The 27,356-nt window shown below is 41.1% G+C and overlaps 1 protein-coding gene across 1 annotated transcript; it reads left to right on the forward strand.

Moving 5' to 3' along the window:
• Positions 1-25,419, forward strand: LOC139475566 (dual specificity mitogen-activated protein kinase kinase 5-like). The gene is made up of 21 exons (XM_071258760.1): positions 1-140; positions 2,965-3,110; positions 5,206-5,254; positions 6,528-6,595; positions 6,992-7,061; positions 7,644-7,684; positions 8,439-8,623; positions 9,569-9,688; positions 10,773-10,812; positions 11,085-11,153; positions 12,220-12,301; positions 13,137-13,247; positions 13,557-13,630; positions 14,794-14,844; positions 16,206-16,277; positions 17,065-17,094; positions 17,706-17,723; positions 18,817-18,849; positions 19,698-19,759; positions 20,625-20,670; positions 21,728-25,419. Exons 2-21 carry the CDS (start codon positions 3,012-3,014, stop codon positions 21,830-21,832), a joined length of 1,425 nt encoding a protein of 474 aa, XP_071114861.1. The 5' UTR covers positions 1-140; positions 2,965-3,011; the 3' UTR covers positions 21,833-25,419.
• The last annotated feature ends 1,937 nt before the right edge of the window (positions 25,420-27,356 follow it).

Consider the following 27,356-nt stretch of genomic DNA (forward strand, 5'->3'; position numbering starts at 1 on the left):
ACCAATATGGCCGCGCCCACGAAAAAGTGCAAAAGAAAGATCACATACAATCTCTCTCCTTGAGGTTTCGAGAATAATGTTTACACGGTTTATTTTGCGTTTGATCAAATGAATAAAGAGGATCTACGATATTCAATACCGTGAGTATTTGCCCTAGCTGATTTCTTGAAAATAAATTAGGGAGGGGGGGGCATGGCACCCATAAATCCTAGGATAAACCAACAGACCAATACAGTAACTGAAAGTGACACAGCTGTCATTGTCTTAACTGAACTGAACAGTTGAGTTGATAAGTAATGACTGTCTTTCTCTGGTAAAACCATTGACGACGAAAGATATTGTGTGTAAGATAGTGAGATATTCTACTTTTCTTCAACATAAGCCTTCCCCCGTGTTGGTGGTTCACAGTAATCTGTACCATGCTGTACTGAGGAGTAGTGCACTTTACCGGGCGCACTTTTTCAGTTCCAATTAGCACTGTTGGGGCTATAACTCGCTTTGCCAGCTCACCGGATTGGCTAATTAATGCGTTACTTAGCTGACACACTAGCACTGGACCACGAGCACTATCCCATGTAATCAGTGCTCGTTTAACGGGTCATTAGCACCCCATTAACAAGCATGCATAATTCAGAAAACAATGAATTGCGCATGCGTGTGACATCACTGTCCGCTCTCACATTAATGTTTTCTTGAAACAACACCCGCTATTGTTTATGACCAATCGGATTAACTGGATTAACGCTTGAAAAGGTAAGAAATTATGGCTAACCCTTGCCCAAAGCAAGCTAACCCTAAGGGCCGAGAAGGGGTGTTGGATCGTAAAGACGTGTAAGTTTCCCTAAGACCGACAAGGGGCCGGTGTTCAATCGTAAAGACGTGTAAGTTTCCCTAAGACTGAAAAGGGGTGTTGGTTTGTAAAGACGTGTAAGTTTCCCTAAGACCAAAAACAGATGTTAAATCGTGAAGCGAGAGTCATCAGAGCGTGAGGCACGGTAATGGTATAGCGAGACAGCGGTAGCTTTATAGCGCGGTAACCTGACTGGATGGTAAACTGCATTAGTGCCCTGTACTGGTCTACGATAAGAGGCGACAAAATGGATCAGGTGGTCAGTCTCTTTGACTTGGTTGACTGAATGGATCTATCACAAGATTGTCTACTCGATTCTTTACTGTTACTGCCGCTGTGACATAAGTGGAATGACACATTTCACAATTGAACACAATCTACATAAAACACTTTACATTGCTAACGAAAGAGCCATTATATCAACCATTATGAAGCATTGTTTGCAAACAATAGATGATTACTCCCAGTCTAATGCGGGAGTAACTATTCTGCAAGATAAAGTTTTGCTCCAGTGACCACTCTGCGGGAGTAGGCACATTAGCAGGTCAAGGAGCGCTTCTTTCCAGGGAATACCCTTTCGACGAGGTTGGCTTCATGTTTATCAAAGCCTAGATTACGCCCAATATACAAGCCTCGGTTACATGAGTGAGTGAGTGAGTGAGTATGGTTTTACGCCGCTTTTAGCAATATTCCAGCAATATTTCTGGTGTCCCCCGCCTTGATATTGCTGGAATATTGCTAAAAGCGGCGTAAAACCATACTCACTCACTCACTCACTCATGTAACCGAGGCTTGTATATTGGGCGTAATCTAGGCTTTGATAAACACCGACTTCGAACCCAATCAAGGTCACAATTAGCATTATTATTATTATTTTGCAACTCATCGGTTAAAAAATAAACAGAGTTTCAATTTTGAAAACTTTCAACATCCCTTGGCTTATTCAACGACATTGTGTGTAGAGATCATAGGTCACTGAGAGGAGCTTATGCACACTCGATGACCCCAGCAACCCTTTTGTTAGGCTATCACATTATACTGTCTTGTTTGCTCGTCAGATACCAGAACTATTCACTCGTTTCATAAAGTTGGTATTACACGGGATCCAGTTTTGTATATATCTTATTAGATGTTTTTGATATAATATATAAAATCGATGTACATATAGTAAACTATATTTATAGTTTATAATCATGATAATGAACATACTGAAAATTAACTGATATAACAAACAGATATAACAAACTGACGGATATAACAAACTGTTTTTTTGCCCCGGCCATTAACCATATATTTTATCATATAAAGTTGATGGATATAACGAACACGCTCATAACAAAACAACGGATATAGCAAACTCACCTTGTGGTCTCATGTGTACTCTGTCAATGATAATGATAAGAAACTGTAGTTAACTGTATATAGATATAATCATAAAGTTTTATCATCATGATCATCTCTTTGTTGAGTTTGTTTTCACTTATTGAGAGCGGGTCCTGTTTTGCCAGTTTGGATTTCTATGTCTGTCCAACCATAGGACTCTTTTGTAACCGTAACTTGGTTAGAACCTTTATAATTAGTTATAATTGAATAATCTATATCATAACTGAACTGTATTATCTGTCCTGGACAACTGACAAGACCTACAGTAGTCCAGTATTTGCCCTCATTGAACATACTGAAATGGTTGAACAACTGCTTGCTTTTTGGAGCTATTGTCATTGTTTATTCTAGTCCATATTTACTACAGTTATGCTTATATAAGGAGGAATGATATTAATGACAGTGGAATATCAATTTTTTCCATAATTATTCAGACCCGTGAAGATACAGGATCGAATAGGTCTTTAGCAACCCATGCTTGTCGTAAGAGGCGGCTTACAGGATCGGGTGGTCAGGCTTGCTGACTTGGTTCATGTTATTGTATCCCAATTGCATGGATCGATGCTTCTGATGTCAATCACTGGATTGTCTGGTTCAAACTTGATTATTTACAGACCGCCGTCATATACCTGGAATATTGCAGAGTGTGGTGTTAAACAAATGAACGAACGAATGAACAAACAAACAAACAAACAAACAAAGTTATTTATTTTCTGTCTTGTCTGTTTTAGATTCCTGCTGACATGTGACCAAGATCAGTGAAGTGCAGACCACCAACATGAATGTTCCGCCGCTGACCATCCGCATCCGGAACGACCAGGACCAGGACATGGACTGGATGGTCCAGCCAGACGAAGTCACCTTCCGACAGACTCTGGTAGGCTTTCATTGTGCTCATGCATCAGAAGGTCATTATGGCAATGTTAGTTTTTGTGATAATCGAATTAAATTCTATCTGCTGCAAAGTTGCCATCTACTTAATGGTAAAAGTAGCAGTCCACAAGGAAACGTCACAAATCCTTACAGAATTTCACTGACCACATCTGAGGTCTAGTGGTAGAGCGTCTGCCCGGAGAACGGAAGGCCGGGGTTTCGATCCCAGGGCGTGTCATACTAAAAAACATGTTATGCCCTAATGTTTATTATAGATCGGATGTCCTTGTTTGAATAGGAACTTAGTGACTAATTTAAGAAAAGCTGAACTGGGCTGTCTGACTAGTGGTTCTATTTCAGAACAGAAATAGTTAGTTGTGCACCTGGTGAACCCAGCTCCAGGTGGTACATGCAGGGTTTCCCCTGACGCAGAATTCTTGCGTATATGACTCTCAATTAAGGAAAAATACATCCAGAAATTAATGACTTCATCATGACTGACGCAATTTCAAAATATCTGTGTTGATGTTTACCAGCTTTGGAATGAAAATAATACAACTACTCACCTGAACTTAATTTATAAACATTTTCTGAAGACAATATATGCAAACATCTTAAAATTTACGTCTAGTTTTAAATTAATCGTCGTTTCAAAATATATTTATGCATCAAAATGAACGTAACTCTCACACTCCATGTGGCTTCGATGACAGCACGTGATGTAAACAAAGGAAAATTCCGCAAATGGACAAGGTTTTTCATGTTTCGGCATATTTTCTCACTCAAAGTTAACCATGACATGTTTATCTAGATGTGTAGACTCGTAAAAAATGAAACGGAAGAAAATATTATCATTGTTGCGGTGAATAATGTGATTTGGCACGGTTACAGTATGTGGTTAAGCAGAACCTATGGAACGGGGTAAACAGAAGTTGTAAGTATCGGAGGGACACATGTTTTTGCTGAAATTTAGGTAAACATTATGGAATGAAATTTTAAATAAAATTAATAAAATAGATGACAAACATAAGGTCAGATATACAGAGAACACATTTTTATTACCAGATAGTGTAACAACAGGATTAACTTGCGTAATTCAATTTTGATTTGTTATGTTATTTCCGATGACGGATCATGACAGCCTGAAATAAGACTGAAGAAAAGTCTGTGCGTATTATACACGAGAGATATTTTTTCAGGATTTAATAGCCCATAATTAGGGGTGTGTATTATACACGAGTGTGTATTATACGTGAATAAATATAGTATATACGAAACGTAAAGCTTTGGTCGTGTTTGTTGTTGCTAATAAACTGTATTCAACCAGAAAATATTACGAGTGTTCACAAGTCTTCAGTTCAACTTCACTGTTGATAGATAATACAAGATAACTAAATAAAAGATGTAAATGAGCTAGTGGTATTAGATTATAATCTGACATGAAATGTATTTGAATATCCATCCATGATTAAAAATGATATCTCACAGTTGAGACTGATGTTATTTATTCATCCTGTATAAGTGTCACTGTAAATTGTTTCATGAGCTGTGAAGTAATTAAAGATTGTGAAAAGATAAAACCAACAAACTTTGTTTTTCATTCATATATCCTTTATTTCTCTGTAGTACAATCAGCTGAGAACATTAATTAGCATTTGTTAACTTAAACTAAAGACATATAATATTTAAAAGATACTTAACTTTAAGTGTAACATTAACAGTGAACACTTTAAATTTCATTAATCATACAATAAAACATTTGACTCTCAAAAATATTTTTGACTCCCAAAAATTCATATGCTGAGTCAAGGTGACTCTCAGATATTGGATTCTAGGGGGAACCCTGTTAACATGATGTTGATTCTGTTTTCCAGGAAGTGATCTGCCAGGTGGTACATGATGTTGATTCTGTTTTCCAGGAAGTGATCTGCCAGGTGGTACATGATGTTGATTCTGTTTTCCAGGAAGTGATCTGCCAGGTGGTACATGATGTTGATTCTGTTTTCCAGGAAGTGATCTGCCAGGTGGTACATGATGTTGATTCTGTTTTCCAGGAAGTGATCTGCCAGGTGGTACATGATGTTGATTCTGTTTTCCAGGAAGTGATCTGCCAGGTGGTACACAGTGGAACAATAACAGCATTTGAGTGTAAGTCATGTCCAGGTGGCGGTCGGGTAGCCTAGTGGTTAAAGCGTTCGCTCGTCACGCCGAAGACCCGGGTTCGATTCCCGACATGGGTACAATGTGTGAAGCCCATTTCTGGTGTCCCCCGCCGTGATATTGCTGGAATATTGCTAAAAGCGGCGTAAAACCATACTCACTCACTCACTCATGTCCAGGTTGCGTTCACGTTTGGTTAATTCAAATCTGCTTACGATTGACATGTCAATAATATCTTTTACATGTCTAAGAGGCATTTAAGAAGCTGTAGCATTAAGGAATTGACAGTTGATTGATGTATTTCATCCTCTTTATTCTTCAATGTGACATTTGGTACATGTGCAATAACCTTTCTCCAGGAGGCGTTGGGATAGCCTTGTGGTTACAGTGTTCGCCAGTCACACCGAAGACCTGGGTTCGATTCCCCACACCCACCCACTCACTCACTCACTCACCCAGAAGGAACGAGATGCGAACATTAGAGACTTAAAATCGTTGTTTAACCATGTAGCTATATAGTGCATTTTTCTCATGAAACGATTATATCACATGACTAACCATGGGTCCGGGTAGTCAGGTGAGTACCCAGGTCCTACTCAGTTCCTACTCAGTACCCACCCGACCCAAGTTACCCGGCCCAGCCCTACACACGGATTCTTTATTAACTGATTGTAACAGTTCATTAGTGGAAATCACAACTAGTTGCCAACACTAACATGACTATAGTCCTTGCCACTTGAAATTGAATCTCAAAATATCGCGATGATTAATTAACGAAGATAGCTGCATGTGTGCTAATACTTATGAAGTGAAAACAAGCCATTCCGCCGGTAAGGAATATTACTTTCAGTAATGACAAAAAAGTGCAGCCATATGCATTAATTAATCATTGTGACATTCCGTGATACTACTGCATGTGGCGAGGACTATAAGGTAGATATAGTTCCAAACTGAAGAAGGGGCGGTCTGGTAGCCTCGTGGTTAAAGCGTTAGCTCGTCACGCCGAAGACCCGGGTTCGATTCCCGACATGGGTACATTGTGTTAAGCCCATTTCTGGTGTCCCCTGCCATGATATTGCTGGAATATTGCTAAAAACGGCGTAAAACCATACTCACTCAAAACTGAAAATGAAGCCGACATTTAAGATAGGGAAGAGTTTGTTATTTGGTGGCAGTTGGCTACATACTAGAATGTGTATACTTTATTGGGTTTTCTGTTTCACACATCACGGAATGTGAGGTTTGAGTTTTCCTTTCTCAGATGAAGACGAGGATGGAGATCACATCACGGTTCGCAGCGAGGATGAAATGAAGGGGATGATTGACAATGTAAGACACTTGCAGGAGTTTGCTTTGTTGCTTCTTTCTTCCTCCTGGGGACATGGTTTGCCCAGTTGTCTAAGCTTCTGCAATTCGCTGTGTAGAGTTGCATCCCTTTGACTTGCCAGAATCCTATCATCACTGATTTGTTAGCACCATGGCCATACTTGTAGGTTAAACAAACAGTTACACATTTAAAGGGCAAGTGAAGTGAAAACAAATATTGCATTCGTAGAAAGTATTTAAATGTCCAAGTGAAAGGTGAAAGTGCTGAAGTCACACGCTTGGTAATCGGGTTCCAAAACAAAACTATTTGGTGGCATGGCCAAAAGCTACCAGTGTTGCAGTTCCTGCATGTTGCCATGTTGTGTAAATTACGTACAGTGAAGCCATATGTTGTTCCAGTATTTCCGTGAGATGAGCGAGGAGGACAGAGACAGGGGGCTGTTCCCACCTCTCATCATCTTCCCGAAACGTGAGGATAATTACTTACATAACCATTATCCTACTACAGCTATATATACATCAACATTATCCTACTACAGGTGTTCTCACATCAACATTATTCAACTAAAGCTGTTCTCATCCATATTATCCTACTACAGCTGTACTTACATAACCATTATCCTACTACAGCTACATGTACATCAACATTATCCTACTACAGCTGTACTTACATAACCATTATCCTACTACAGCTACATGTACATCAACTTTATCCTACTACAGGTGTTCTCCCATCAACATTATTCAACTACAAGCTGCATTAACAACATTATCCTACTACTGTTGTACAAACATCAACATTATCCTAATACATCTCTACTAACATCAGCATTATCCTACTACAGCTCTACTAACATCAGTATTATCCTACTACCGTTGTACAAACATCAACATTATCCTACTACAGCTCTACTAACATCAGCATTATCCTACTACAGTTATGCTAACATCAATATTACCCTACTACTGTTATACTTACAATAAAATCCCACTACAGCTAATCCTACATCACCATCACAGCAATACTTAAAGTTCTCACTGATTGTTGTAGTTGGGAAGACTGCTCAGAAGAGGAATCTGTTGGGCCTGAAGGTGAGTGTCTTGTAACTGATCTGTTTGTGAGGAGGAAGGAATTAGCCATGACGTCGATTCATAATATGATCTGAGACATAGCACAGCAGAAAGCAACAAAAATGGCAGGATATCAGTTTTAAAGAAAACAAAAAATAAATGATTTCAAAATATTGATTTGTAAATGTCTGTTGATTACCACCATTCTTGTTTGATTTTATTCCAACTGTTCCTGAATGAAAAACTTGGGAGAGATTAAATGAACTGAATATGATTGGGTATGAGAAGAGTATGATATATTTGAGGAAGGCACATGTCTAAAACTAATTACAAACACATCATCAGGATAGCGTTTCAGTAATGTCAGCTCTGTTTATGGTGCTTTTGCTCTTCTAGGAATGCACAGCTCTTATTTCTTTAAACCTGCAGAGGATTTTGTTTGTTTGTTTGTTTGTTTGTTGTTTAATGCCGCACTCAGCAATATTCCAGCTAGATGACGGTGGTCTGTAAATAATCGAGTTTGGACCAGACAATCCAGTGATTGACATCATGAGCATCAATCCACGCAATTGGGATACAATGACATGCATCAGCCAAGTCAGCGAGCCTGACCACCCAATCCTGTTAGTCGCCTCTTGCAACAAGCAAAGGTGCCTTTTACGACAAGCATGGGTTGCTGAAGACCTATTCTACCCCGGATCTTCACGGGTCTGCAGTAGATTGATTAAGCCATCACATTGACGTATTCTCTGAAACCCAGTGTTTACTGCTGCAGATACAACTCAACAAGTCGCCAGGCAGCCCCAGTCCAGTCAACCCAGAAGCTCCACCCATCCCTGACATTCAGAGCAACACACCTGTACAGGTGGTTACCACCCCACCCCAGGGGCCGATTAGTGTCACCCCACACACCTCAACACCCATTCAACCAGTGCCACACGTGTCTCCGATGGCTGTCAGGTATATCTTTTGCACACCGTCACAAATGTCTCTGATGACTGCCTGATAAATCTTACACACACACACCTATGGAACACCTGACTCATGGTCATTTGCAATTCTGTGCTTGTAACATGAGGGCATTGATTTAGATGGAACATTGTGGCATTTAAACCCAAGAATTTGTGACCATTTGAAACCTACATCTCATTAAACATCCTCATACGCAGGAATAATAATGGAATGTTCACTCTAATGACCACAGTTTGCCTACTCCAGATTCGAACATGTTGAACACACTTTACACTCATATGCCTCTTCCCAAGTCCAGGGAGTTAACTGACTATAAAAGTCGAGTTTCCAACCTTTCTGAAATAGGCTGGTATTATGGAGTTACATTTTGTCTGGACTAACAAGTCTATGCATAGTCCAATCAAAATCGTGCAATGAAATCAAAATCCGGTTTGTAAACTGCCATGCAGATTCCAGTCAATTGCAGGATTTGCAAAGCATGTGCACCGCCAACTCGTCAACAAATATTTTCTGAATCTTTTCATGATTTTAATCAAGGTGCTCAAGTGATATTTGATGCACCTCGCAATGTAAGACTCGTTTTAACACAATATAGATCTTGATCATCGAATAGATCATATTGACTGGGTGCCGTCATTTTGTTTGAAGCAAATGCAAGTCATACGAGAGATGGAATCTGTTTGGTCCATTGGAAAGGCATTAAAGGAACATAACTCGTAATACCCACAGGGGGCTCTACGATCGAGCCCAGGAATTCCAGCCTAGTTCGGCAAGGGTGGAAACTGGACTTTTAAAGTCAGTTAACTCTCTTGCCTCCAGAAGATGACTCATATGTGACTGCAATGTTTATGACAGAAAAATCAAAACTCGGTTCATTAAAACATAAATTCATGTAGTTGTATGTCATTAATATGTGTCATGCTTTGACTCCAGCACGTCCACTGAGATATCTCCGCCAGGCCTCCAACATGTCCTCTCCAATGGCCACATGACTGAAGACCAAATACAGACTATTGAGTGTCTTGGTTCTGGTGCTGGAGGGAGGGTTTACAGGTGAGAGTCACGTTAAACAGACCACCCAGTGTCATGGTGATGGCAATGGTCACATTGTACAGACCACCCAGTGTCTTGGTGCTGGCAATGGTCACATTGTACAGACCACCCAGTGTCATGGTGCTGGCAATGGTCACATTGTACAGACCACCTAGTGTCTTGGTGCTGGTAATGGTCACATTGTAAAGACAACCCAGTGTCATGGTGCTGGCAATAGTCACATTGTACAGACCACCCAGTGTCTTGGTGCTGGCAATGGTCACATTGTACAGACCACCCAGTGTCTTGGTGCTGGCAATGGTCATTCTACAGACCACCCAGTGTCATGGTGCTGGCAGTGGTCACATTGTACAGACCACCCAGTGTCATGGTGCTGGCAGTGGTCACATTGTACAGACCGACTAGTGTCATGGTGCTGGCAGTGGTCACATTGTACAGACCACCCAGTGTCATGGTGCTGGCAATGGTCATTGTACAGACCACCCAGTGTCTTGGTGCTGGCAATGGTCACATTGTACAGACCACCCAGTGTCATGGTGCTGGCAATGGTCACATTGTACAGACCACCCAGTGTATTGGTGCTGGCAATGGTCACATTGTACAGATAACCTAGTGCCTTGGTGCTGGCAATGGTCACATTGTACAGACCACCCAGTGTCTTGGTGCTGGCAATGGTCACATTGTACAGACCACCCAGTGTCATGGTGCTGGCAATGGTCACATTGTACAGACAACCAAGTGCCTTGGTGCTGGCAATGGTCACATTGTACAGACCACCCAGTGTCATGGTGCTGGCAGTGGTCACATTGTACAGACCACCCAGTGTCATGGTGCTGGCAGTGGTCACATTGTACAGACCACCCAGTGTCTTGGTGCTGGCAATGGTCACATTGTACAGACCACCCAGTGTATTGATGCCGGCTATCTTCACATTGTAAAGACCACCTAGTGTTTTGGTGCCAAACATAGATTGATGGTTTACATTGATATGTTATTTGTTATCTTTTGCTGACTTGTCTTGTGAATTCACTTGGTGTCTTCATCACATTTACTTGACAAGTAAAGATTGCTTCTCTCCATTCAGGTCGGTACATGTGCCCTCAGGGAAACAGATTGCTGTCAAGGTAGGTGCTGCTGGTAGTTGCTTTACATCTTGCACATGCTTCAACTATTTAGAAAATAATGTAATAGTGCTAGTTATTGTTATGATAAGAACAGTTTGTTAATGTAGCACCCATATCCAGTAAATCCGATTCAACAAGTTACTTTTGATTGGTACACTTGTCACAGTACACGTGTTTCAGATTTGTCAGAATCTTTCCTTCAGAGCACCTGTTCCCTCAGGTATTCATTCACCAAAGATGATAAAAAATGCTAATGTGTGTTTGATTTTCAGGTGATACAGGTTGACATCTCTCCTGAAGTCCAAAAGCAGATCCTATGTGAGCTGGATATCCTCTACAAGGTGGGGACCACAGGGGTGACAGGGGTGACTGGGGTTGCTGTCTGTAAATGGCTGGGACCCTAGGGGTGGCTAGGGTGACTGCCCTGTACAACTCTGGGATGGTTGCCCTACACATGTTGGGAATATGTGAGATGGCTGACCTATACAAGGTGGGGGACACTATTGTTGGCTGGGCTGCCTGCCCTTAATGGGATGGGAACATACAAGGTGGGGACCCTAGGAATTACTGGGGTGGCTGCGCTATACAAGGTGGGGAACCAAGGGGTAACTGGGGTGGCTGCCCTATTCAAGGTGGGGAACCAAGTGGTGGCTGGGGTGGCTGCCCTATACAAGGTGGGAGACCCTAGGAATTACTGGGGTGGCTGCGCTATACCAGGTGGGGACTCTAGGGGTAACTGGGGTGGCTGCCCTATTCAAGGTGGGGAACCAAGGCGTGCCTGGGGTGGCTGCCCTATTCAAGGTGGGGGACCCTTTTGTTGGCTGGGGTGACTGCCCTATATGGGATGGGGACATAAAGGTAGGGACCCTAGGAATAACTGGGTTGGCTGCCTTATTCAAGGTGGGGAACCAAGGGGTAACTGGGGTGGCTGAGGTGTTGACCTATACAAGGTGGGGGACCCAAAGAATTACTGCGGTGGCTGCGCTATACAAGGTGGGGACACTAGGGGTAACTGGGGTGGCTGCCCTATTCAAGGTGGGGAACCAAGGCGTGGCTGGGGTGGCTGCCCTATTCAAGGTGGGGCCCCTTGGTATGGCTGGATGTTGCCCTATACAAGGTTGGGACCGCATGTTTTATTCATGACTGTTGTTAGAGATCAGTCAGTATGGGATGGATGGATATAGTGGCTGGTTTGTGTGGGACCAGAGTTAGACAATTACATGATTAATGTTTATTTAAAAGTTGTAGTCCGCAATGAAATGTCACTATTGTTTTTCCAGAATGTTCCTAGTCACAGATGTGTTTCATAGTCTTTATCTTCTAAATGTCCAGGAATGTCATACATTTCAGGAGGTTAAAGGAAATCTATCAGTTCACCATGTACACTTCACTTTCTTCTTTCCACAGTGCAATTCCCCAGCCATCATCGGCTTCTATGGGGCCTTCTTTGTTGAGAACCGGATCTCCATGTGCACCCAGTACATGGATGGTAAGCAATGTAATATTCCTCAAGATGGGCATGGACTTTCAATGACAGCCTGCGAGCTCTAAATGATGTATTTCCCATGCAATAAACAGAGTGCCTGAGAGTTACAGGACATTCTGATTGAAAGGTTTAAGTGAAACACTGTCTGACCTTCCTCAGTATAGAAAGGCAAGGTATTATTTCATGTTATATAGGTTGACCTTCTGGGTCAACTGGAGCACCAGAACTTAGATTTGTAGTGAGTTGGGCTGGTCGGGTAGCCTAGTGGTTAAAGCGTTCGCTCGTCACGCCGAAGACCCAGGTTCGATTCCCAACATGGGTACAATGTGTGAAGCCCATTACTGGTGTCCCCCGCCATGATATTGTTGGAATATTGCTAAAAGCAGCATAAAACCTTACACACTCACTCACACTCACTCTTTAGTGAGTGATTGAAACAGTTCAATATTTTTAAATTTCTAGGGCAGTTTTGAGTTTTTGAAATTATAACTAAATCAAATCCAGAGATTTGAATTAAATCTTTGAATTGTATTATTTTGGGAGAGAATGGTATCAATAAATGCTGTGAGTATTTTTCAGTGAAAATATGCTGAAAGTATTAGGTCATAGATTTGTTCATTAATTTCTTTCCGACATCTTTAAGTCTTTTGAAAATGTTAATAACAAAATATAATACATTTGTAGGACAGTGATGTGTGTGTCAATGTTTCAGGTGGGGCCTCTATAGTAGGTAACATGTTGCTACACGATATCAGTTTATGTGTCTGTGTTTCAGTTGGGGCCTCTATAGTAGGTAACATGTTGCTACACGATATCAGTGTATGTGTCTGTGTTTCAGGTGGGTCATTGGACCGTTACATGCCGGTGCCGGAGCTGGTGCTGGGCAGGATGGCGGTGTGTATCCTCGAGGGCCTCATATACATGTGGAACCTGAAGATCCTTCACAGAGGTACGCCGTCATCTCCTCCAGGTATCGGGGCAGGATGGTGGGGAAGAGTAGCATGCCTATAATTTATTAACATTCTTGGCTGTGTTTCCTTTTTCTCAAATGAGACACTACTGATTTTCCGTTTCCTAGAAAAAGTCACTAGTCCGTGTAGAGAGGAATGTATGTTTTATGAATAAGAACATCAACAATGCTTGGAGCAATGCACATTTCCCCAAGTCAGGAGCCCTTTCTGCTGCAGCGGGGAAAGATAAGAAAAATTAGATTGTGTTCTTCTATATGTTAACAAACCAACATGCTGCCCTGTTTCAGACATCAAGCCAAACAATGTTCTAGTCAACACCCAGGGGGAGGTCAAGCTGTGTGACTTTGGGGTCAGCACACAGGTCAGTTGCTGCATCACACACACTTGTACACCAGTGCCGCAGCAATACTGTGTTGTTACATAATTAGGAGATAAACATACTGTGTTTTCAATGTAGAGCTAGGTTACCTGTAGATTTAACCCCGCTAAATTGAATTTGGAACCGAACGCGCAGCGTGAGGTTTCAAATGTTAAATTTAGCTCGGTTAAATCTACAGGTAACCTAGCTCTACATTGAAAACACAGTATGTTTATCTCCATTCTACCATGACTAAATAAAACGCGAACTCTTTGGTGTTAGCAAATATACTCAGTGAAGCGGCATGGGTTGAGTTCAGTGTTTTGAGTGGGTTATCGATCTGAATTACGGAATCACCGAACAAAATATGGTGCTGTGTATACTCAAGCAGTTTGTTTACACCGTAATACTTCGCTCGAACATATGACAGGCATTGAAAGTATATAATCACGGCAACTTGGTAAGCTAACATGAGGTGGGCATCCCTAAAGAAAACAAAGCAAGCTTCGCAAGGCTTTCGCTCTACATCGCAAGTCACCATTATGACGTCACATCGCTCATTGTGACGCAAAAGATATGACGTCACAGTCGTATATAGAAAAGCGCCAAAATTCCAAGCTCTCTGTTGTCTCCAAAACGTAAATACATTCCCTTTGTTGATTTCTGTCGTATTTTTCTGCACGAAATGTATTGCCACACATCCTTTGAATATTGTAGTCTGTGTAACCGCATCTGTGCATTTTGTAACCTGTAATTGTAGATATAATTATTTAAATGTGCCTACCGACAATGACTGAAAATAGTACTATTCTATCAATTTTAGCTTCCGCGGTGATGCGGCCGTCAAACCAGCTGTTTCAATCAGAGGGGGTTTATTGTGATTTAATAGCCTCTGATTGACCAATCAGAATCGAGTAAATTCCAAATTCATGGTAGAATTTACCATAGTGATGCAGTGTTGCTGTTAATGAATCTGTAATGATGTTGAGTTGCTAATTAGTAACCCTAGCAATAAGGTGTTGCTCCATAATATAACCATAGTGACACACTGTCGGCTGATCTTAACTTTATTGTCAAATATATATGTCATGTAAAGCACATCCTGATAATTGTTCAGATGAACTTTTTTGTCACTGACTGGTATGTTGTAAATGTTAATGTTTCAGCTCGTCAAGTCGATAGCCACGACATTTGTGGGGACCAACGTGTACATGGCTGTAAGTACTACACATAGGGACCTGATAGGGGTAGTTGGTGGGCTGTACATGGCTGTAAGTACTACACATAGGGACCTGATAGGGGTAGTCGGTGGGCTGTATGTGGCTGTAAGTACCTACACATAGGGTACTGATAGGGGTAGTCGGTGGGCTGTATGTGGCTGTAAGTACCTACACATAGGGTACTGATAGGGGTAGTCGGTGGGCTGTATGTGGCTGTAAGTACCTACACATAGGGTACTGATAGGGGTAGTCGGTGGGCTGTATGTGGCTGTAAGTACCTACACATAGGGTACTGATAGGGGTAGTTGGTGGGCTGTATGTGGCTGTAAGTACCTATACATAGGGTACTGATAGGGGTAGTCGGTGGGCTGTACATGGCTGTAAGTACCTACACATAGGGTACTGATAGGGGTAGTCGGTGGGCTGTACATGGCTGTAAGTACTACACATAGGGTACTGGTAGGGGTAGTCGGTGGGCTGTACATGGCTGTAAGTACCTACACATATGGTACTGATAGGGGTAGTCGGTGGGCTGTACATGGCTGTAAGTACCTACACATAGGGTGCTGATAGGGGTAGTCGGTGGGCTGTACAAGGCTGTAAGTACTACACATGGGGTACTGGTAGGGGTAGTCGGTGGGCTGTACATGGCTGTAAGTACCTACACATAGGGTGCTGATAGGGGTAATCGGTGGGCTGTACATTTAGGGCCTTAAATTTTGTCACTTTGGCAGTAAATAATTTAACATAGTAAAGTTTACGTTTCAAGATCAGTGGATGGTTGAACATTTATTATTATTCTACTTTCTTCTCTTTTCATGGAATTTGTGTTGTACGAGAAATCTCCGGGGACCATCGTATTTGAAAACAATGTACTGTAAAACCTAGTGCCGCTACGGATAATTCTGTATTCTGTTGCGAGTTCTAACTCACAATAAGAAGTTCATATTTTATGCTTAGCAGTATTTCCTTTTTAGCATTCAACTTTCATGGTTTCAGTTAGACCAATATTGCACTGACAATGATTTTGAGTTTTACATTTGTCAGGTAAACACATGAGGACTGTGTGAGCATTTAGATATTTTGATATGTGAAAATTGAATTGCACTGATATGCTTGAACAAAGAAACTTAATGTCTTATAAAATCTGATAATAGCAAGCAGTTGTATTACCTATAAAAATACAAAGATGAAATTTCCTGTGTTTACAGCATCTTTGCAAGGTTGCACAAGGACACACATACACCACTTGATTAAAACTATTGCAGTGGAGGTTGTAGATGTGTCCAGGACAGTTTAACACTGTACTTGTGTGTATACTGGTGTATGTAGTTGCCATGGTTACCCTCCTGTTTCAGCCGGAGAGGCTCCAAGGGAGCCACTACGGGATCCCAGCAGAGGTGTGGAGTCTGGGCATCACCCTGTTTGAGGTGGGTGAGATGCACAAGACTAACGATCATTTAGAAAAGCATTTAGGAAATCTGTCATTACATAACTGGTTGCTGTTTGCTATTGTGCTGTTACGGCCAGCAACATCCTCACTTTCACCTGGACCGCCTCCGTGGTCTAGTGGTAGAGCAGAATATATTTGGGGTTCGATCACCAGCCGCATCATACCAAAAGACATTAAAAGATGGTACTTGTTGTTACCCTGTCTGGCGCTCAGCACTAAGGGTCTAAAACAAGGACTGGTTGGCTCGGAGTCGGTATACTGTGTCTGAGTGGGGTATTCATGTCAAACTGCAGCATAAAATATCTCAGTGGGCTAGCACTATAAATCGGCATCACTTCGGACTCACATTGGCATCACAGACACACACACACACACACACACACACACACACACACACACACACTAACACTAACACACACCCACACACACACACACTAACACTAACACTAACACTAACACAAACACACACTAATACACGTGCATGCACATCACTATGTATAAGTTAAACCCCATTTCACCTCACTTCACTTTCACCCAAGGTATTAGTTTTGGCAGTTTTACTTCTTTTTTTTTAAATGTTTACTCTTTCAGAGTTCCTGGATATATTTTGTCAGTTTTTAGTTTTGTTGTTTACCGGTTCCCTCATAGATATATGTTTGTCCGGGAACCTAATGTGGTTCTGAGGAATGTTTGGTTTGTGTGATCCAGTCTGAGTCACAGTCAATCAGAGACACGTACACTGATTCCATCTGATTCCATTTCAGCTGGCCACAAGAAAAATACCCTTTCAGTCGGTAAGTGTTGTGATGCTTGTGGATGAATAGTACAGCTATGCTTGGCATTGACAAACATAACTTGTGAAAGCGATGCATTGTCTGTTATCAAGGAAATGTAGAGATCTAACTCAGCAAGTCACTGCAATATACATACCTGCCTTATACCTTTACAGTTCAAACAATTCTCTTAAGATTCCATAGTGAGTGTTGTCAAAGATGTTCACTTGTGTAGTATATCTGTGTATAGTTATCGTATATAGTTTACCTACTACGTTGTCTCCATAGTGTATCAGTCATGTATTTCTAAAATGGGTGGTCAGGTAGCCTAGTGGTTAAAGCATTCGCCCGTCACGCCGAAGATCCGGATTCGATTCGCGACAGGGGTACAATGTTTGAAGTTTCTTGTGTCCCCTGCCGTGATATTGCTGCAATGTTGTTAAAAGCGGCGTAAAACCATACTCACTCACTATGTATTGCTAAGCAGTGTTTGCCTGTACTGTTTAGCCATTATGTTTGTGTACTAGTTTTGCTAATGATTTATCTACACAGTATGACAGTATGATTTATTTGCCTCTGTAGTTTTGTCATCTTTATGGTTTTACTGTATAATTTGTATGTTTTGTTTTCAGTTTAATCCAGATATGAAGGTTAGTAACATCGTGGTTTCCAGCTCAGCCGCCAATCTGCATAATACTGACTACTAGTCTGGCCTTTTGGGGTTCAGATTACTCCCTAGCAACCTATGCTTGTCCTATGATGCAAAGGAATAAATCGGGGAGTCAGACTCAGTGACTTACCTGATTGCATGTGGGTGATTGCTCATAATATCAATCACTTGATTATGTGGTCCAGACTGGTTTCATATAGCTGAAATATTGAAGCACAGCACTAAATAAGAAACTAACAAACTTTAGCATACAAGGCTGTATAAATACACGAAGGCAGTATTGTCAGTTGTCTGTATGATGGCTAGCTCTAAGCCTTCTCATATGTATGGTGTCTAGACCCGTGAAGATCCGGGGTAGAATAGGTCTTCAATAGCGCATGCTTGCCGTAAAAGGTCGCAACTAACGGGATAGGGTGGTCAGGCTCACTGACTTGGTTGATACATGTCATTGTATCCCAGTTGCGTGGATCGATGCTCATGATGTCAGTCACTGGATTGTCAGGTCCAGACTTGATTATTTGCAGACCGCCATCATATAGCTGGAATATTGCTGAGTGCGGCGTTAAACAACAAACATAAAAATGTATGGTGTCTATGTTTGGTTTAAAGGTGTTTACATACAGGCTGTTATCCATCTGATTTTTCTGTGTGCAGTGTCAGGGAGACCAAAACTTATGGTTGACAACTTCAACAGGGAGAACATAAAGTCATCATTAGGAAAGATAACCTTACAGCCAACTTCTGAATTCCACTGACCCGTGAAGATCCAGGGTAGAATAGGTCTTCAGCAACCCAGGCTTGCTGTAAAAGGCAACTATGCTTGTCGTAATAGGCGACTAACAGGATCAGTGGTCAGACTCGCTGACTTGGTTGATACATGTGATCGTATCCCAATTGCGTGGATCGATGCTCATGATGTCAATCACTGGATTGTCTGGTCCAGACTCGATTATTTACAGACCGCAATTCATATAGCTGGAATATTGCTGAGTGCGGTGTTAAACAACAAACCAACCAACTGAATTCCACTAACGATGTTCTCTTTTCTTATACCACTGCACTGTGTTTTTCAGCCCTTTGAACTGATGCAGTGTATTATTGAGGAGGTGAGTCTTAGTCCATGTGCCTCATGGTGTTTATTAATGATAAGAGACAGGTTCTGTTGCTGACATAATATATCTGCATCTGCTATCTGACTGTAACTGAGACTGTATCGTTAGTTGCTGGATATTTGTATTACCTGGCTGAGAGAGATGCTAATTGAGACAGTGTCTAGGTAGAGTAGAGTATTTGTGGTTGCTCGACGCCTGATCACTAAGACCCTCGGGCCAATCTCATTAAAATCAGATCTTAGTTCTCACAACTGCTAAACAAATGTCTGAGGACATACCATTACAGGTCATGTCAGACCGACGTTTCACAAATTTTGACCGACCAATGGAATGACTAACACGAAGACGGCAATAGCCAATCAGAAGGCAGCTTAATCGAGCTTTACGGCACAAGTTTCAAACTGGCGACTAGGCTTCGAAACATATTTTGACATACACTCGATAAAAAAATTAAAAACTGAACAAAAGTACATTTTGGAATGGCTAATAGCTGGTCTTCATTGTATGAATACAGACATAAAGCCCATAACTGTTGTTTGGAATACCCTGTATGTTTTTGTCGAGGTTAAACGATCAAAAATCACTTTCTAACCGTCACTTTCATGATTTGATAAGCGATGCTCTGATTGGTCAGATGAAAGGTCGTTCTGACATGACCCACAATTGGATGTCCTCAGATCTTTGATAAGCGGTAGCAAGAACTGACTGTGATGAGATTGTCCCCGGTGTGACTTACATTTTAACTTGTCACTGTCATGCAGGGAGGAGTAGTCTGGTAAACAAACAGTCTCATCAAAGACATAAGTAATCCTCAGAAGTCACTGTATGTTTTAAATTTGTAGACACCACTGATGTTGTCTCAAGAGTTCTTCAGTCCAGAGTTTGTTGGCTTTGTGGCAAGCTGGTGAGTTTCTTAACATTCCCTCCACCTCATATTTAAGTTGCCTTAGTAACGCTGAGGGGGTCGTTGTCGGCAGAGGTACTACAGATATGTACCTCAGTTACGTTTATGTATACAGATTTTTGTTGGGGTTTATTCTGTATACAAAAACGTACCTGGGGCACATATCTGTAGTACCTCTGCCAAAAACAGCCTCTGCAGCCATAGTAACCTATAAGCTCACTTGGGAGTATATGAATCAGCGCTCACACCATCCCTCAAGTCCCTGCTGACATTAAAGATTGTGTGTCAGTGTAGCCACATGATGACCATACAATTCCGACCCGTGAAGATTCCGGGGTAGAATAGGTCTTCAGCAACCCATGCTTGCCGTAAAAGGTGACTATGCTTGTCGTAAAAGGCGACTAATGGGATCGGGTGGTCATGCTCGCTGACTTGGTTGATGCATGTCATCGATCCCAATTGCGTGGATCGATGCTCATGATATCAATCACTGGATTGTCTGGTCCAGACTCTTATTTACAGACAGCCGTCATATTGCTGGAATATTGCTGAGGGCGGCGTTAAACAACAAACCAACCAACCATACAATTCCTGTTCATGTTCAGAGAGATGGTCGTAAAATATGCTATATTATGAAGGTAAATAGGAAAAGGGGGGATGCTATTGTGGAAATCATGATATTAACAGACTTAGCATCAAGTGAGAGTCCCGTACATAAAGTGACCATTTCTGAAGCTCACTGCCCCAACACTCCCCACCATGCATATCTCCCCCAGCTACCCTTCTACTAATGACTGGCCCTCGGATTGCTTTGTGTAATCACACAGCATTGATATGTCAGTTGTAAATGGTATTTATTCTTCAGCATGTTGAGGGATCCAGCTCGCAGACTGACTCCATCAGAACTTGCAGTGAGTATTTTCCTATTCTAAGAACATGGTGTTGATAAGCCAAGAGCTCAGTCTGTGATTTTAACCCATGATCACATGATCCTGGCACACTGAAGGGAAGCAACTCTTCCCACCAAATTGCAGGACCATTTATCCCTTAAAGTTTTAGTCCATGTAATGTACAGGATATTTATGTCATGCTCTGCTTATTATATACATGGAGACGAGGTACAAGCGAAGTCCTACATGCCTTGAATTTGCAGAAATAATGTCAGACAAATACCAATTGTTTCTAGCACATGTAAAGGTTGTCTTCAAGCCATCATGTGGCAGTGGCAGTGGCAGTATACCAGTTGCTTTGAATTTGTTGCGACCCCATCCGTGGTCTAGTGGTAGAGCATCCCCACAGAGAGTGGAAGGTCTGGGGTTCGATCCCCTGCTGCGTCATACCAAAAGAAGTTAAATATGGTACTTGTTATTACCCTGTCTGGCGCTACCTGTCTGGCGCTCGGCATTAAGGGGCTCAAACAGGGACTGGTCGCCTCCAAGTCAGTATACTGTGTTTGAGTGGGGTATTCATGTTAAACTGCTGCATGGTATCTCTGTGGGCTAACGGATGCACGGTGCTATATAAGTGCAATAATTTTGGACGCAACGTTAAACCCAATTTCACCTCGCCTTGTATTTGTTGCAGATTGTCACCTTGCCCTGATAGTATGGGTTTTTACTCACACAACTGGTTTTCGGTTTATTCTCACGACTACTTCTGCCATATTTTTTATTAATAATGGAGTAAAGTTTGGGTCGGAATCCTGAGTAGTTTATATCTGATCCATGGACTAAATGTTATCGATATCTCATATTTCTGGGGCGGTCGGGTAGCCTAGTGGTTAAAGCGTTCGCTCGTCACGCCGAAGACCCGGGTTCAATTCCTGACATGGGTACAATGTGTGAAGCCCATTTCTGGTGTCCCCCGCCGTGATATTGCTGGAATATTGCTAAAAGCGGCATAAAATCAAACTCACTCACTCACTCTCATATTTCTGAAAATAACATGGAGCAAAATGTTTGTTTGCAGAACCATCAGTTTGTGCAGCGCCATGCTAACAGTAATACCGTGATGATTGCGGAGTGGGTGCAGGGTTGTTTGCAGCAGCGGCAACAACAGCAAGCAGTCTCATAACATACCGTCTGCTGAAGGGGTAATGTCATGCCTTGGACTCAATCAGGTATACAGTTCGAACCAGTACTTGTTATCTGTCAGCTAACCATCTCCAGAATGCCAGACAATCATTCAGCCACTTCCATTGTGTCATCTTGTACCTAGAAAAAAGATGTCTGTGATATGCTTGCTTGTGTTGTTGATGCCGGATCTGAGTCACCTGGATGGGTTTACTATGATGACAGAGTGCGTCGGTTGTTGTCTGTGTCAAAGAAGACCTGTCCTGTGTGAGCGCTCTCTGTAGCACTAGCTCACAACCTCAAGATGACCGTGACAATCGAAGATGTCCAAGACAGCGGCCATGTCGGTAACATTGCTGGATGGCAGGCATGGCTGGCAAAATAATTAACTTCATTTGTACTTTGTGTATGCTTATTACATTTTAGTTTTTATAGTCAAGAAGGTTTATCAGAAGGGACTGGAGTGTGATTGCCCCAGTGACAAGTGATGGTGAGTGCTGGCAAGGCAACTCTAGCACAAGGTCGACGTGTGTGTAGAGCCTCATCACCAGTATACTCCCATCCACTTGGGCTGTGTATCTGTGATGTGGGACGTGTGAGTTATGATCTCTTGGAGTGTTAGACAGTTCTGCACCTGCACTGGTTCTGACACGACTCTAGGACAAGGTCGACGTGTGTGTAGAGCCTCATCACCAGTATACTCCCATCCACTTGGGCTTTGTATCTGTGATGTGGGACGTGTGTGTTATGATCTCTTGGAGTGTTAGACAGTTCTGCTCCTGCACTCTCACAAGGAAAAGTTGGCATCTGCACAACATGTGCAGGGTAGTAAGACATATATTCAATGCTGTGGTATATGTGCAACAGTTGGAGTATCTACAACAAGGGGTTGTTACCTTTCCTAGGTTGATTGTACACAACTGTTTATTTGGTTACACATCTGTTTATTTGGTTACACATCTGTTTATTTGGTTACATACTAGTGTGAACAACAACAACAAAAGACGCCGCCCGCCCGCACTATATTTTCAAAAGCCATTGCCCGAGAACCCATTCTTTTTAAGCCTTACCATATTTGACGTAATAAGCACCCCGCTCCAATAAGCACTCACGCTAGTAAACAATCTCAATTAGCACCCCTTCCGATTGATTAATGTACACAAGACTTATTAATTCATGTATGATACGCACTCGTGTGTTATATGCACCCTTAATTATGGGCAATTAAATCCTGGAAAAATATATTTTTCGTAAATAAACATTTCAGGCTGTCAGCCTAAACCACGAAATTTACAATCTTTCAACTCTGTTTGTTTTTTCACCAAAATAATATTCTAATAAGAGCCCCCTATTTCTAATTTTGAGAGCGCCCTGGCCGCCTATTACTTATTTTGGTAATTAGAAATCATAGTACAACACAATAGTTCTTTACTTGAGTTTCTGTTTTTGCAATGAGGTATAATTAAATTGAGTAAAGACAATTTGTTTCTTGTATCCGTACCAAAGAGGTTGGAAGATTTAGTTGTGGAGGGTGCAGCAGTTTGTACATTTCCCCACATAATGGATTTTGTCAGAGTTTCAAATCTGACCCAGGCGACTGTATTGGAAATTAAAAAAACACCAAAAGGTCTGCAGGACTGAAATATATGAATGGGATTATTTTCAGGTTTAGAATGTTTCAAGTATTCAAGTCACCTTTACCAAAATGCACGTAGAATATGGCTGCTGGCAGCTTTCCACACTATAGATGTATTAATTTACATCCTATGTCAATCAACTGTATTATAAATCTTTGTAATAAGCCAATGCCCTCATATCCAATTAGCAGATGCAGATCAATATTTAGATGATGGCTTACCTTATTATATGTATGGCTTGCTCTATCAAGCCTATTTCTACACATTTGGATTGATTGAATCTCAAATGTCAATGATTTTTCTCAACTGAAGCCAATTTGCAGCATAAAGGTAGTAAAGATATCCTAAGGACTAGTAGAAATTGGCCCATTTTAAGGGTTTTGCTATATGTTATCATTATAAGGACTAGTGGACAAAAATTATTAGTTTCTAACCCCGATTTGGGTGAATCAACCAATTAGATAGGAACCTGTTCCTTAGACTATTAATGTTGTATATGAATGTTTCTGAAATAGGTGTTATTTCGTTGGGCTGCGGCTTCATTTGCTATTGTTTAAGAGGCAGTCACATTGTTTATATGTTGGCAGTGCAAATCTAAAATGATGCCCTCAAATGATAAAGGTCATTTTAGAGTGATCTCCCTTGGAAGTGAGATTTCATTTATTTGAAGGCATGGACTGTTTGTTATCTGAGGATTTGAGAAGTGAGAACCTGATTGTGATGATTCTGTGAATGTTTGCACTGCAGACACAACATGATGCAGGGTTTATACACCAGTGAGCATCCCCTGTAAACTGTAGCCACTGTTTCTGTGAGTGTTAGCACAGCAGGTACTGTGCTACCATGTTATGCAGGCTTTTAATACACTGATTTCAACTGAATGAAATATTTTTATGTGTGAAAGATTCTATTATTTATCTTGCACAAATACCCGTTTTACATGAACTTCTATAATTATGTCATGTTTTAATCATAATTTGCTTAGTGCCAGTTTTATCTTCAGTGTTAGAGTATTGTTTTCAAAGCTTGGAGAGTTTGATGTCTGGAAGAGACAGTCTTTGGTGTTTCATGGTACCCCCTGATTGTACAGCTGTTAATTTTGCTTAAATATTAGAGAGCTTTTCCTATTATTGACATGTATCTGCATGAGATTATTTACACCAAATTAGTGTTATCTGTATTTTCAACCCAGGTACATTGGACAAGACAGTCAGACTGTCTGCCAACCCATGTGACTTCATTCCACTGTTTTGTGATCATGTTCCTTTAACTGTATTGTTACTGACATGTATTCAGACTGTATGAACAGAGTGTGGTAATAATATTAAGTTGCCCCTGTGAAAGGTAGCTGCTTACTGACCAAAAGTCACAATTCGAATGATGTCAACAATGCTGTTCGGATGACAAAAGCAATACACTGGTGTGCGTGAAGTGATATTTGCACTATTGTAACCAAGTTTTGTCTTGAACCACCTTAGGCCGTTATTTTATATTTGATGGATCACGGATCAGCTGACTCAATTTTCGTCCAAATTGGAAGAAAGATATAATCCAAATTTACCCCCCTCACACATCTTTCACACAGTTTTCTTTTGACATTACTCAGTGTTTTAAAAGAATCATCTATTAGGCTGCTCAATTTGACATACAATTTTCCCCAATTCGTTATTTTGACGAGTCATAGCTAAATTCCTAGCATGATGAATCCAAAGTTATGTCCCTTTATCCTTCAAACTTTGCTGAAATTAACTCCCTTTGTTTTCTGAGAAAAAAAATAGAAAAAAGCAAAGCTTCCTGTAGACAGTGGCACTAAAGATGCCAATGGCAAATTCATTTTTCTTCTTTTTTTTCTCCTTCTTAAAGGTATTATTTGTAAAAACTTTCTGTGATCCAGTTTATAAAAATAAGGCTGATGTCAGCTTTTTTAATAATAAAATATTTACTCCTCGGACTTCTGACTTTGACAAAGAGAATTTGTGATCCAGCTCATAAAAACAAATAATGACCTTATCTCTATGTATGCATGCTGTATGTGTTTGAGACTTCATTCTGTGTACTTCCACATCATTGTAACTAAACCTAGGGAATGTTTCTGGAATATTAACTGACATCGAAGGTCAAGGTCACTGATTATGAAATTTATTGTGTATGATCAAAGGCACATGTTTTAGGGGATGGGGCTCCATTACATGGGATTCTACCTACCTCATCCTCAGTGTCAGGGTCACTAGAGGTCACATTACAAAAAAATGCAAAAAAAAGTCGGGAACAGTCTTCTTAATAAAGGAGAAAGAGCTCTTGTGGATGGGGGGCAGTCGGGTTGCCCAGTGGTTAGAGTGGTTCGCTCGTAACACCGAAGACCTGGGTTCGAGTCCTGACATGGGTTACAATGTGTGAAGTGATATTGCTGGAATATTGCTAAAATCGGCATAAAACCATACTCACTCACTCACTTGTCGATGATGATGAATTATGCATACCTTCATCAGTGCTATCATATATCAAGATCATTTATAAATTACAACATATGTCAACAGGGATTTAGAATTGTTCGTCAATTGTATTGACTGTGGTATAGCACAGGTATCTGTAGTTAAAGGGGCACTGATCTAACGCCATTTCCCGGATTGGTTGTTGCCTTTGTTATTGTTTTTTCCCCTGTGAGTACCCGGATGATACGCAACGCAACTGAGCGTGACTAGAGACTGGGCTACCGTCTGCAAGGACAGCTAAATAAACTTGGAGGCTGGAGGCAATATTTGTTTTACGCATTTTTGAATAAACACTCTTTTTTTTAAATGTGATCTATAAAGATTCGACAAAGGGCGCATGTTAATTAATTTCTTCAGCCTAAACAAACAGACAAAAAGAACGGCGGAGCTCATCGGAAGTCGTCATTTGGAAATACCCCAGATGGTTATAGTTTAATACTAAAAAAAAGGTATCCATGCAGTGAAAGCATTTTCGGATTTCGGATTGCGTCGATAATACGATTACTACTCCCTTGTTGTCATCAACGTTTTCTCGTATAACCCTACACTTGTGTATTTGTCGTCATTCACTTGATGCTCAGTTAATGAATTTATTACAGGTACAATTAGTGGTAGCACCACTTAGATTACCTGACAAAGGTTCTCATTTGGCATTTATTGTGTCTGGGGTAATTATTCAATCTATATCCAGGTTTGAAGTGAGGTGAAATGTGCGTTATGTAATATGCACGTGGCAGCCCAGCAAGAGATGAATGATCAGTTGATTTACTTTTTTAGGTAAATCAACGGATCGTTCCTAGTCATCAAAGGATTAACAGAAAATACGTTGATTGATTAATCACTGTTATCTTGCACAGTGGATATGTCAAAAGTGAGTGTTTACATGTCTAGGTTTACTAAAACAAAGGGAATACACTCATATCATGGCGTGAAGTGCCGATGTAAAAACAACATACTTTGTTCAAAGGGTTAACTGATAATACGTTGATTGGTTGCTCATTGTTATCAAACTCATTGGATTTTTTAGGAACCGTGGACGTTATGAAAATAGTTGTCACGTGGCCTTTCTCAGCCAACCCTTGAGACTTGACACCTATGTGAAACACCTGAAACAATCCAAGTGATCAGTTGAGAAACGAACACTGGTTATAATATCCCGAAACGATATATATCTTTTAGAATATTTGATAGTTACAGAGACACGTGACATCGAATAAGTTATTTTGTATAGCTGCAGATGAGTGGGACATTATTCCTTTGTGTGGATATTCACGGATACATTCCTCGAACAAGGAAGCTGCCTATTTATACACATAAATTTGGTAAGTTGTAATTATGGTATTTGCATTTTGTTTTCCTTCATTTGAACCGATTCGTTCTTGTTTCTCTACGTCTT

The sequence above is a fragment of the Haliotis cracherodii genome, unplaced genomic scaffold (genome assembly GCF_022045235.1).
Source record: "Haliotis cracherodii isolate W230 unplaced genomic scaffold, xgHalCrac1.p SCAF_1, whole genome shotgun sequence".
NCBI lineage: Eukaryota > Metazoa > Mollusca > Gastropoda > Lepetellida > Haliotidae > Haliotis > Haliotis cracherodii.

What these genes read in the sequence shown, in the direction of transcription:
- LOC139475566 (XM_071258760.1), top strand. Translation starts at nt 3,012, where the DNA reads ATGAATGTTCCGCCGCTGACCATCCGCATCCGGAACGACCAGGACCAG. An exon ending in TGAAGGGGATGATTGACAAT is followed by an intron (nt 6,596 to 6,991) that starts GTAAGACACTTG and finishes ATGTTGTTCCAG; the next exon opens with TATTTCCGTGAGATGAGCGA. An exon ending in TGCAGTGTATTATTGAGGAG is followed by an intron (nt 18,850 to 19,697) that starts GTGAGTCTTAGT and finishes TTAAATTTGTAG; the next exon opens with ACACCACTGATGTTGTCTCA.